The sequence below is a fragment of the Leptosomus discolor genome, chromosome 6 (genome assembly GCF_034619465.1).
Source record: "Leptosomus discolor isolate bLepDis1 chromosome 6, bLepDis1.hap2, whole genome shotgun sequence".
NCBI classification, from domain to species: Eukaryota; Metazoa; Chordata; class Aves; order Leptosomiformes; family Leptosomidae; genus Leptosomus; species Leptosomus discolor.
Genome location: NC_141396.1, coordinates 55927061 through 55939170, shown reverse-complemented (window position 1 = coordinate 55939170; position 12110 = coordinate 55927061). Strand labels below are relative to the sequence as shown.

Here is a 12110-nt window from a genome sequence, read left to right as displayed (position 1 = left end):
GTATTTGACGCCAGTTGGTGGGGTGACGACGTGTTTTTGGGTCCTGGAAGCGGAGCAGGAGGCAGCTCACACAGCCGGTCCCCGCCATGCGATGTTGGCTCTGTCCTGCAGTGCCACGCCAGCACGCCGGTGCTGCCACCAGCTCCAGCCGAGAAAGCTCTGAGCCACCTCAGGCTTGGCCTGGTGCAGGAGCCTCCTTTCGAAAGCTACAGACAATAATCATCAGCTGCTGCAGGAAAGGCCCGTGCAGGGAAGGAGCAGCCAGAAATTCAATCTTCAGAGCTACAGGCCTCCCCAAACGCCTCCCAGCCTGGCACAACCCAGCCTGCCACCCTTTGGCCCGTGCAAGCTGCCTGCAGTGAGCACGCCCTTCCCAACGGCACGGCATGGCTGCTGACCCAGGCTCAGCTGAGGAATTACACCCGCCCATGCCTTGAAAATAATCAGTGCCACCAACCCCCCTTCCCCCGAAACCCTGCTCTCTGCCTTTGACTGAGGGGCCTTAGGGAAAGCTTGACCACGGTGCCCACCCAGCCACCCCCCTGGCACCCCTTGGGGGTGAGCTCCATCTGCCGTCAGGGTTTCTCCCTGGCACCACACCCGTGCCCAGAGCCTTTCTTTTTAGCAGCAGGCTCCCAGAGGGTACACTCTCTGTACAGAATTAGCTGCAGAGATAGAACCTATTTACAGGCTTTTCTGCTAACAGCTTGTTCAGAATTTGCCAATTCTTCACCCAAGCTTGAGCTCTGGTCAGGACCTCCCTGGGCAGAGGGACTGTTTCCAGCTCTCCCACCTACTGCAATATCCATTTGGTGCATCAAAGTGGTGTCCAGAGTCCCCTGTCTCACAACAGCACTGATACCACTAGGTTAGATAGTCTCAATCCCATGACCCTTACCTCCACCTGCAGTCTTCTCTTCTCTGGCCTTACCTCCCTTCTAAACCCAGTGCTCCTCCTAAACCTGCCCTTCGTTTATGGCTTCCTCCACTGGTGTCCTCTTCAGCAGCGATGGCTCAGGACAGCATTTACTTCTCTCAGTGTGTCTCCCTGGCACCTCCAAACCTCTCCCACATGTTGCCGCTCACATTTGAAGCCCTTTGCTGTCATGGTGCTCCCACCAGCTTCATCCCCTCCTTCACACCCCTCCACAGGACACTCCCTTGTGTGAAGCCTATCAACGTCAATATATCAAAGCATGAAATTAAAACAAGACCAACTTTGTGCCTTTAGGATCAGCTCATTAACTGGCCATAGCAGCATATATTGCAATAATTTTTAAAAATTATTGTGTTGTGTGATCCCTGGGGCAAAGACTTTGGGTTTTCTTTTCCCCGTGTGGATCATACAGATCATAAAGCGCTTTTTGCCCTGAAGAAATCTTGTCCATGCAGCCCAGAAAGAAGAGCACCCCTGGTACTAATTTTGACTGGCATGATGCAGCATGACCCACCTAGGGAACCCATGGTTGGTCTTAAATGCCATGCTGTTTCCATCATCAGAATGCATGCTAAAAATGTCTAGATATGGGTTGATGCTAGTTTGCTGGGTAAGCAAGGGAGAGTTGCTGGTTCAACGACGTTGACCTCAGTGAGGCACAGCACAAACGAAGCAAGCCTTGAGAGGATTTTTGGACCAGCTTTAAGGTGATACCCCTCAAAAGAGAACAGAAAAACCCTGGAAAAGAAAGCCTGTTTATTAAAATCATGATGAGTGAGAGATTTTGGGAAGGTGGGCTGCCAAACGAAGCACTCCAGATACCAAAAAAATAATTCAGGTTGAACTTTTATATTTTATCCTGAAATTAAATGATTCATTTCTGCTTTCAGAATGTCCAATCTGGTTATGGTTTCTTCCCTCTTCAAATCTCAAGTCAGTTTTAAGCAAAAAGCTCTTCTATTAAAACAAACAAACAAATTCAAAATCAGGGTTGGCTCTTACCCTGGAACAGTGGGGTCCATCCCTGCTGGGATAATCTTTCTGAGCTTCCCCATGCTGCCCGTCGAGCCGCGGCCCACTGCAGTGCCCAGCCCAGGCCCCCAGACCCACCTGCGCACCCCGCGCAGAAGCCACAGCAGGGACTCGTGTCCTCAAGGTTGCAGAGAAGGGTCTGCAACTGCTCGGGCTGACTGCAAAAAGCTGTGCTGGAGAGAGCCAGAAGTTCCCCCAAACCCGGTTCTCCTGTGATTTCGTTCACAAGGTGACTGGCCAGAGTCTGTTGTTGATCTCTGTGCATGTCCCCCGCTCCCCACCTTAGATGATAATGGTGCATAAAGCACATTTCTGTGTTGCAAAACACACACAAAACAGCTGCAAGGTCTTTTATCAAGCTTTTTTCCAGTTCTCACCTTGTTAGTATCAACCTGGTAATGAATAAATTATAGTTCTTATTGTGCAATAAATTATTCTTCTAACCCTACTACAAATATTTTTTTTTGAGATTCTCCACCAGCTTTTCAGCGTTTTAGCCACCACTTGTCAAAATGATTTTTAAAATGTGTACTTGAAACATTTTGGCCTTTCAGAAGTCCTCAGCACTATAGCATAAAACATCAAAACTCTTCCTTTTTATAAAGAAAATGACTTGTTAAATTGAATCAGGAACGAGTGCTGTTCTACCATCCTCTTCCTTCTGCCACCCCTAACTGGCCCTCTCCCTCCCAGAGTTTTTGGGTTGCACTCTCTGCTCTGGACAACTGCAGGTCTCTAACCCGCACCCACCTCTTGTGCTGAGCAACCTGAGATTTCAGCCACTGGAGACAGGATTTTATGCCCTGAACTTCCCAGACAGGCTGCCAAAGAAACAAGGACTCTGAATTTCACCTTCTGAAATCACATTTGGAAAACCAGAGCTATGGACAAACCTCTTCTCTGGGGACGCTGCTACTCGGCAGCTGACAGCCAGCTCCGAAATCACAGTATTTTTGGAAAAGGCCAATGGCAATAGGCAGATCACATTTCCTAGGGGTTTCACCTGCTCGCCCAAGGCTTCTGAACTGATACAGCGGTTCTGGCCCCACACACGTGACTAAGCAGTTACCCATATATTTCCACTGGCAGAAAGCTCCAGCAGAGCTGTAACACCTGGATCAGTAACTTAAGGGACTAATTGACCTTGCAACAAAAGTGATAAGTGACAAATTTCAGGAGTTTTACAGTACTAATGCTTGTTATTGCTTCTCACAAAATGTTACCAAGCTTACAATAATCTTTACACTTTCAGCAAAAATGTGAACAGTATATTTGAATATATTAAAAAGAATTAAAAAAACATTTCACAAAAAACATTTGTTGCCATATGAAAGTCTTTCAGCAATAAATGCCCACACCAGTATTTAAACATTGTTAAAAGTATAATGATTTGTACTAATAAATTATGCAACAAGAGAGGTAAACAAAATAAAATTACAGTATAGCTCTCCATGTTCCTCCGCTGAGTGTCCGCAGCTCTCGGAAGCTCCATTTTAGATGACTAATTAAGAAACCGATATTTTCAGAGCAACAAAAATAAAAGCTTTTATTTGTTCATTTGAATATAAAACAGGCGTTATCACAGATGTACAAAGCGTACTGGTGGTTTAACATACAAGAAGGTTGCTGTCCTTTGCACATAAAAATTTTTGTTTGAAACTGTGATTGGCTGAGTTACATGAATTTCTCTAACCAGTCACCACACTCTATGAAATAACGCTGCTAACATTCAACTGATAAAAGGGACAGTCTTCCCTTGGGTAAAGTGTCAAGCAGGATTAAATATATATAATAAACAAGCACCATGAGGAATCTGCTCCTGTTTGATTAGTTTTGTGTTTAAATGTTCATTGTGTACCCTCTCTTTTTGTGCATGTGCATCAAGTTGATTACATGGTTTTGTCTGACTCCAAAAGCACAAGGTCACAAGACAAACATTTTATACATTCTCATGAATGGTTTATCTACAGTACAGTTTCTAATACAGAACAATCCTTCTTTATTGCTCAGTCTGATGGTGCTTAAATGTTTCCTTCCTTTTGCTTGCACAACAAAACCAGAAACTCGGTTTATCATTTCTCTTAACTCGGGATTTAACAACCACGGATGACAGGTTGCAGAAGAGAGCTGTTATTAACTGCGCTTCACAACTGCATTGCAGCTCTTTTATTCTCTACAAATGCAAAGTTGACTTCGTGAAGGTTAAAGTGATGCTCTGAACGACAGCGAGATTTGTTTTGCAGTACTGAGATCAGCGATAGCAGGACTTCACAAGTTAGTTCACACACTGCAATTATGTTTGTAATCAATCAACATCTTGTCTGAAACCTTACAATAACTTGCCATTAAGAACAGATTTTATTCTTTTTAGGGAGCAGAAGATGAATTTGACAAAATGTAGGATTGGTCTGCAGAGCATGAACAGGGCTATTCACAGGACGGTGATAGGCGGAAAGGATGGTCTGAAAGAAAACGCGTCTGACGTGGCAAGATGCTCTGTACTGTACATGCAGACTAAAACGTCCCTACCCTTTAAAAAGATTTTAAACACCCAGCATCGAGACTCCCCATACGTGATACAAACATGATTACATTTGCCCTGCAACAATCTTAGTCATGCATATCCGCTCATGAGAGCCAGCACGTGAACGGCACGTGGGACAACAGGAAAAGCATTCCGGGACTGCAGCCGGTAAATCCCACTCTTGATCACCAACAGGTCAATGCAGTTACAACCACATGAAGGACAGGGGAGGTGTCTAAAAAAGGGGCACGGGGTGCAGGGAAGACAACAGAACTGGGGAATCAAACCTCTCTTGTATCCAAAGGTAGTAAAATGAAGGCAGCTGTGATGCATGTTTTCCTACTCTTCTCCCGTGCCGGCCTCAGAGGGGAGACCGCGGGACTCCTCCGCTCTTCACACAGGCAGATGGGTTCCTCTGACGGTGTAATGCGTTTAGGGACTAGTTAGCAGATGCACGAGTCGTGCCAGATCGGCTGTAGTGACTGTTCGCTCCTCTCTGTTAAGGAATAAATTAAAGACCATCGAAACAATCGTTTCCTGTAAATGTAAACTGGATGCATTGGCCACCGAGCTATGTGTCCTAGCTGAGAGGCAAATTGATAACTCTGTGCAAATAACCCCGAAACTTTTCCTTATAGCAATAAAAACACCAACTAAAACAATGAAAAAAATTGTGCAACAAAGTTCTGCAGCTAGACAACAGTGCTATTCCTCAACCTGCCTTTTCTACGTCTAACAAGTGTATGCACATGCCAGCACGAATATTTATTGTTGCCTCCATGGCAAAGAAAAGAAAATTATTGTAGTGCATTTTTAGTCTTAAATTCATTCACTGCCTTAAAGGCAGCAATAATTCCACTTGCTGGTATCTAGAGGATTCTTTTCGACAGGGATACTTAGCAATCCAGGATTGCCTTTTTTTTTTTTCCAAAAAATTTGTGAGTAACATTTGATTATCTACAGTGGGAGACACCATGCAAGTGACAAGTACTGCATTTTAAACTTTAAAATCTTTTGTCATTAGTGAATTTATATTTCATATATATATATTTGATGTGATACTATCCACTCAAGATAATACAACACTTTGTTTTTATATTAGCAAACATTTCAAGAGTTTAATATTCTTGAATGTTTTTTCTCTTTTATACTTCTAAAGAGATCAAAATAAATTAAACGTTTTGTACATAATTACAGAAGAAGTAGTTAACTTATTTTATCTTTTTAGTTTAGTACAAAGATATTTGCAAGTTCATTGCCGAAATACACCTTATTTATAAATTTCTTCCATTCTAACGCTAACAGCAAAGGCTCTATGGCCTTTGGGCTTTCAGCATCTCCGACAGAAAGCTGCAAGATTTCTAATTGAAAGGTGCTACTCTGGGTATTCTCCTCGTACCACTACATAGTTTTCTAAAATGTGGGACCTAAAATGGCTTAAGTTAGTAACGGATCTGTATTCACCACCTTTTTATGAGATATTAAAACAAATGGAGAAAACAATTAGTTGTATTAGTATGCAAATTGTTTTAAAAGAAACCATTTGGAGGGCAGAATAAAAAAACAATCTACTTCAGCTTACTTAATGTAAAATACAAAGCCACATTTACTCAAAAAGCAGTATTGTCCAATAAGCAAAAAAAAAAAAAAAAAAAAAGTTTAAAATGGGCTTTTCCAACGCACTGAAGGGCCTTACTCCACAGTCCTTCTTTTCTAAAATTTAGTGGTAAAAGAAAACATTTCACATTTTATTTCCTGCCAATCGTGACTGCTTTGAAAAGTCGTAATAGAAACAGTTCCATTCTGATGAGTGTCAGCATCTTATCTGCACACTTTGTTAGTGGACACCAAAAAATTTTATACATCGATAGTAAAGTCCATGGAAGCTTTAAGGTACAAGACTACATGTTGTAGGCCACATAGATGGGATCTAGCTGGTCTGCCAAAAATCCATCTCGTAGGTGCATACGTTGTTTCTCTCCACGGGAGTTGATAGGAATTACACCAATGTCCACAACCACCACCACCCCTACAATCAGATAGTGTTCCTCCAGGACCACATTGGTGACCAAAGGAACCAGGTCCAAAGCTTCCTGCTCCGATCCATCCAGCTCAACTACAACAACCAATAAATTTGTCCAGGTGAACACCGCACTGAAACGAAAGAAAAAGTAGTATTAGTGGTGGGGTTTTTTTATGCCATTTCATTTTTTTACCCTTTTCATTCCATCTCGGTTACGTTTTTTTTCAACTCCTAGGGCTCCTGCACGCTCACCACAAACGTACATAGCAAAAGAGAACATGTCTGCAGGCAGGGGCAGCAGAACAGCCCCGCTAGCTCTCACTTTAATATTGCTGCAACACTAAGTATTGGGCTAAACTTTACAGAAGCTCAAGTCCAAGCCTTGCCCGTCATGTAAGGAGGTAACAAGACAACGTGCGGTTCCCTCAGAAGCCAGAGAGCTGTCACAGCACTGCTGTGTTCATGGAGGCATGGGTGAGCGATGTGGGGGTGGAGGTGTCTTCTCTGGGGTTTTTTTGAACAGCAGCCCAGAAGAGCAAAGGTCAAAGGAGGAGTCACCAAAAGGAACAGCGGGAACTTAGTCTGTGCTGAAACATCTTTGGGATAAACTCCGCCTGGCAAAGGCGTGCAGAGCCCTGGGAACCTTTCATGGCACACTGCAGGCTGCACAGAGGTCCCTGGGTGGCCGGGGAGGGGGCTGTGCCACTTGCATAGTGCTGGGCAAACATGGCTACGTGCCTTCTGGACTGGGCTGGCTGCTGTCCAGGCAGGGCAGAGCTCAGCACAGAAGAGCTGCGATTCTTCTGGTTCATACAGAAATAAGCAGTGTCTCCATCTGTTTTAGTTTGGCTGTGTTTTATTTCTGGTAGGTTTAAGGTGACAGAAGTTTTTGCATTCCTTATTAACAGGTGAGATGGTCAAGGGGACATCATTATCACCAGCAACTCATCTTGATAAGACCCCAAAATTTTGGTTAAGTCCTTGAGACGAAGCAGCTTAATTTTGGGTTCTGCTGCTGGTCATCTTTTCTGGTTGAGGATAATGCATTTATCCTTACAAATATGGAGGTCAGGAGGGCATGAAAGTCTGGTGTACGCTTCCCTCCATCCCTCCCCACGTCTCAAATGTCTCCAAAGCCTCTGAAGTTCCACGGTTCAGCAGGACTGAGGCTCCACAGAGAGCAATCTCATTCTTCTTTGCAGGTATATGCATAACAATGGTTATTTCTTCCTTGAACTTACTCTATAGCATAAATAATAATACTCTACACGTCAGTCATACATCAAGCCCTTTACCCTCCTTTACCTTTCAAAATCAGGGGATAATTTCCCAGAACTGTCTCAAGCATAAGCAGCTGAAAGTTAGAATATATTATGTATATAAGCCAACTTCAAAAAGAGCTACTTACCCTAAGGTCAACGCTTGACTGAGACAGAAACGCACTGTTTTAGTCTACTAAGACAATTCTGAAAATCCCTGTATTTTGGAAACAGATCTTACTTTGCCCAAAAGTTATCTATGCAAATGTGCTCTATGTTGATGCTTTACAGAATGCATTTTAGGAGAAAAGTGCTTACTACTAAAAAGAATTCATTTTCAGATCCTGCCAAAGGACTCTTTGATTGAATTCTTATGTGCTTATTGATCTGAAAAACTAACAGGCAGCCAAAGCAAGGCTGTGCAGGATCCTTTTGACTTAGTACTGCTATGAAATGAATTTTAATTTGTAATTATGTTTTCACTGACATTCTAGTAAGTTTTGATTGATGCTGAATATTAACAAAATGAAGTATCAGTCTGCACAGGTGACCATCTCCAGAGAGGTCCCAGAACTTTCATGGATTGCTGTACAAACTTCTAAATTAGTATTACATGTATTTTAACAAAAGACCCTGGGGGGGGTTATAGAAATATAAGTTAGCACTCGAAACCATCCCTTAAACCTACTGTTAGCTTGTTAATTGGGAAAGCAATTAATGGCAAGATTCAGGAGCAGGTACCTAAAACATGGCTTAAGAGAAGTTAGTTTGTGTGAGTTCAGAAAACTGATTCCCAAAACCTTCATGAAGCTTCTATTAAGTCCTAGAGCCATCAACAGTCCTAAGAGGGTTTCAATTTAATTTAAAACTCATTTCATATGTCATGTTTCTAACTCACTGGTGACCACTGTAAGTAAAAGGGAATATTGCCCTTTATGTTCTCACCAGCTGAGATGAAGATATATTGGGCAGCATGTATCACTTACAAATACATTAACTTGCTAGCCCTGATGAATTAAAACAAAACAAAAGAAAACACTAAGGACTCAGGAAGGCTGCACTTTCTCAAGAAATTATGGAGTCAGACCCAATAGATTCAACACAGCCAATGCACTGAGCTGGGAATGGCCCCTCCTGCTGCTTCCATCCAAGTGCTTCAAGAAAAGCAAGGAAGTTCTTGAAATACCTTCAGAGAAACAGGCCCCTAATAGTTTTCTGCTCCAAATATCTTGTGAAGCTTTACCTATTTGTAATTACGCAGAGAGAAAACCACTTCTTAGGAAATTACAGGAAGCTATGTTCTGTTCCTCTTTCAAGGGTTTGACGTTTAAATGAGTCAACAATGTGCTTTAATTAAAACCATACACATAAATTATTTCTCAAGATATTTTGCAGTATTAAAAATACTTTGAAAAGTGACTGGTGTAGTTACACATCACAATAAAAACAGACTGTGCCACTCTTCTGCCTGTTACATATTGAGACACAGGAGGCCCAGAGTCAGAGGTTGTTGATTTTGTGCTAAAATTTCTCAAGAGACAAGAATAATTTTAAATGACCTTTTAGATCTGAACCTCAGTGACAGAAGTTTCACAGCAGGATCACATGTCAGTCAACAAGTCACCACTTCCCTCAATAGCATTAAATGTTACAGAATGAGCATGTGTTTCTTGGAAGCTGGGGCTATTTTTACAATCTATCGGACATACCCAGCATCTTTTGTTTGCAACAGGTATCAATGCAGTTAAATGCTTAATGGGTCACTGTAACTGAAACAACAGTGACCTCCAACAAGAACAGAGGCTCACGCCCCGGTCCAAAGAAAGGCATATATGAAGTATGTATAAAAAGAAAGATTTAATTGGCTACTGTTTTGTCAAGGAGTGTTTCACAAAGACAAGAGGAGGATCTCTAAGAAAAGCTGAAAGAAAAGTTAGGTGAGAAAAGTCAAGTACAGTCAGGCCTAGGGCTATGAATGAAAACGCCATGATGGTGGCCTGAGAGCGCTGTTAGGCAGAGCACTGGTTAGGAAGAGGTTGGGAACTGTGAGCAAACCAAACGTTGTCACTGAACTACTGTGTGTCCCTTTTCTTCAGGGACCACATCAGGAAAACGTCTAACTCATCAGCAATATCTCTTCTTTGAGGAAAAAACAACCCTGAAGACTTTCAATTTTGGCCTTTGGTCGAAGGGTAATAATAGCACAGTGCGTTTCTGAAATTCGCTCGTGTGCCTTGTACATTATCACCCAACGACTGGGAAGAGTTAAGGCACTGAGAATTATTTGCATGTATTTCTACCTTCTTGCAGAAATTCAATGGCCTTTTCCTTCAGTCCTCCCAGCTTACCCCACCTCTTTTTTAGTTGCCACTATCCCACTCAGGATTTCCATGACAATGGAAGGAAAACGATCCTCAAAGTGCTCTCAGTGGTCTTGAAAAAAGGAACATAATCTAAGCATTTTTGGCCACTGAAACCCATGATGACCATTTCTGAGGTGTGATATGGCTACATCATTCACTGCCCATGAGCTCACACTTTGAGGACACACCATCTCTGACAAACAGGTACTGCTGAACACATTGATTTATGAATCTGTGGCCTTCTTATAACAGCGCTGTCCCTAAACAGCTTGATGTGAAAACTTTCCATCCACTGCTGATACTGATCTGACACATTTCAAGGCGAATTTCACAGCACCCCTGAAGTGTTCACTGGTTTATATGAGGACACGGAATCTGCCAGCCTACGTAATGGCTAGCTGGCACAAGACCATACCAGCACTGATGATGCACTAGGGAGGAGGCAATAAGGCAAAACCTCAGTTACAGTCAGCCAAGCAATTAACTGCCTTAATATTAACAGATATTTAAGAAGAAAGCAAGGTGTTTTGACTAAACCAGTCCGGTCGCTGTGCTTCACTAATAAGCTTACTGCTCCAGGCCACACCTTTGCAGCCAGCATTGTAAAGAAAAACAAGAGACACACGTCTTATACTCATTAAATTGCTCTGGCTGTTGCGATAGGTTCATTTTGGTTGAAAGGAGAAGAGCTGAGCTGAGGTTATATCAAAACAAAACAACTACCTGATTCAGTCTTCTGATGCAAGAATAATGAAAAGCAATTTGTTCTCATGTCGGCCTCAAGAAATTATTACCTGCTGTATGCATTGATGATGTGATACATTGATTAAGACAACATCATTACTAACTCATTGATTTACTGCTTCAATTGCCATTCTGACCTTGATCTGATCACTGCTTGATTTATTAATAACCAATTCAAAAGTAACAGTGTGTTCACTAATAAATTTTATTAGTGTGTTCATTTATTTGAAATGTTTGCTTGCTTACTCTTTCTAATAACAATACTCCTAAAGCTTGAACTTGTATCAGTTTGCTCTTCCTGGTTAGAATACAAATCTCAAACTCCAAGAAACAGCTACTGACCTACCTGAGAGCTGCTTGGGTCTCTCAAAGTAAAAGTTTAATCCTTCATTGGTACTTAAAACAACACAAAAAATGAAACATATTGAATAACCGTAGCAGAAAACAGTCCTTCTCCCGATTAAATCTGTGTGTGAAAAGTTTCATCCTAAAGACATATTTACAGTTGGGTTATAAATCCTGTGACCATCCTGACAGGCCATTTCCTGGATCAATTGCAATACCTAAGGAAAAAACCCAGCCATTATAGATATTTCAGCTTTATATAAGGGTCCTGGTGTTATATAATCCTTACCATTCTGTGATGCTCTTGTGCGCTCTAATTACAGAGGTTTCAATATCGATCGGATGGTATCTCATCCCTCGTAACTCCATGGCTTCATCTAATGCACCCACAACGTACAGTGCATCATGGCGTTCTGATTGTAAGGAAAAAAGTATTAATGATTCTATTCTCCAGTACATTAAATTACAAAAATGTTCACATGAACAAATAAGTAAAATAAGTGTAACATTTATAAGTTATCCTCAAATTTCTGAAATGCCAAAGTGATTTCCAAACTAAGGAGAATTTTCCATTACTGAAGTGTAACGCAGAGCAGAAAGGAGAAGAAAGGAAGGCAGAAACACTATTCCCATTTGAAGAAGAGAAAGGTGGAAGTCTTTATCCAAAGACAGTGGCATAAATTCCTTTTTTTCTCACAGGTCAATCCAGAACAGACTCGTTCTTTTTTAAGGCATCCTAAATAGACAATAGACTCCTTGTTTCTCTCTCTTTCTTTCAAAAGAGGAAGGATGGATTTCACAGTAACAGTATGGATGATGTTCTTCCAGTAGCTTTGAGATGGTCAGTACTGGCTTAAGGTGTATTACAAGGTGTTTATCAATT

At 41.9% G+C, this 12110-nt stretch overlaps 1 protein-coding gene across 3 annotated transcripts in view; it reads right to left on the bottom strand.

The window, feature by feature from the left end:
- Positions 1-6394: 6394 nt before the first annotated feature.
- DIP2C (DIP2 acetate--CoA ligase C (putative)) overlaps positions 6395-12110 on the bottom strand; it is a 319080-nt gene continuing 313364 nt past the window's right edge. For all 3 annotated transcript variants that reach the window (XM_086467405.1, XM_086467406.1, XM_086467408.1), the window contains 2 exons: positions 11517-11640; positions 6395-6647 (listed from right to left, as the gene is read on the bottom strand). In XM_086467405.1, the coding sequence (XP_086323531.1) occupies positions 6395-6647; positions 11517-11640 (377 nt within the window). The remainder of the gene's footprint in view (positions 6648-11516; positions 11641-12110) is intronic.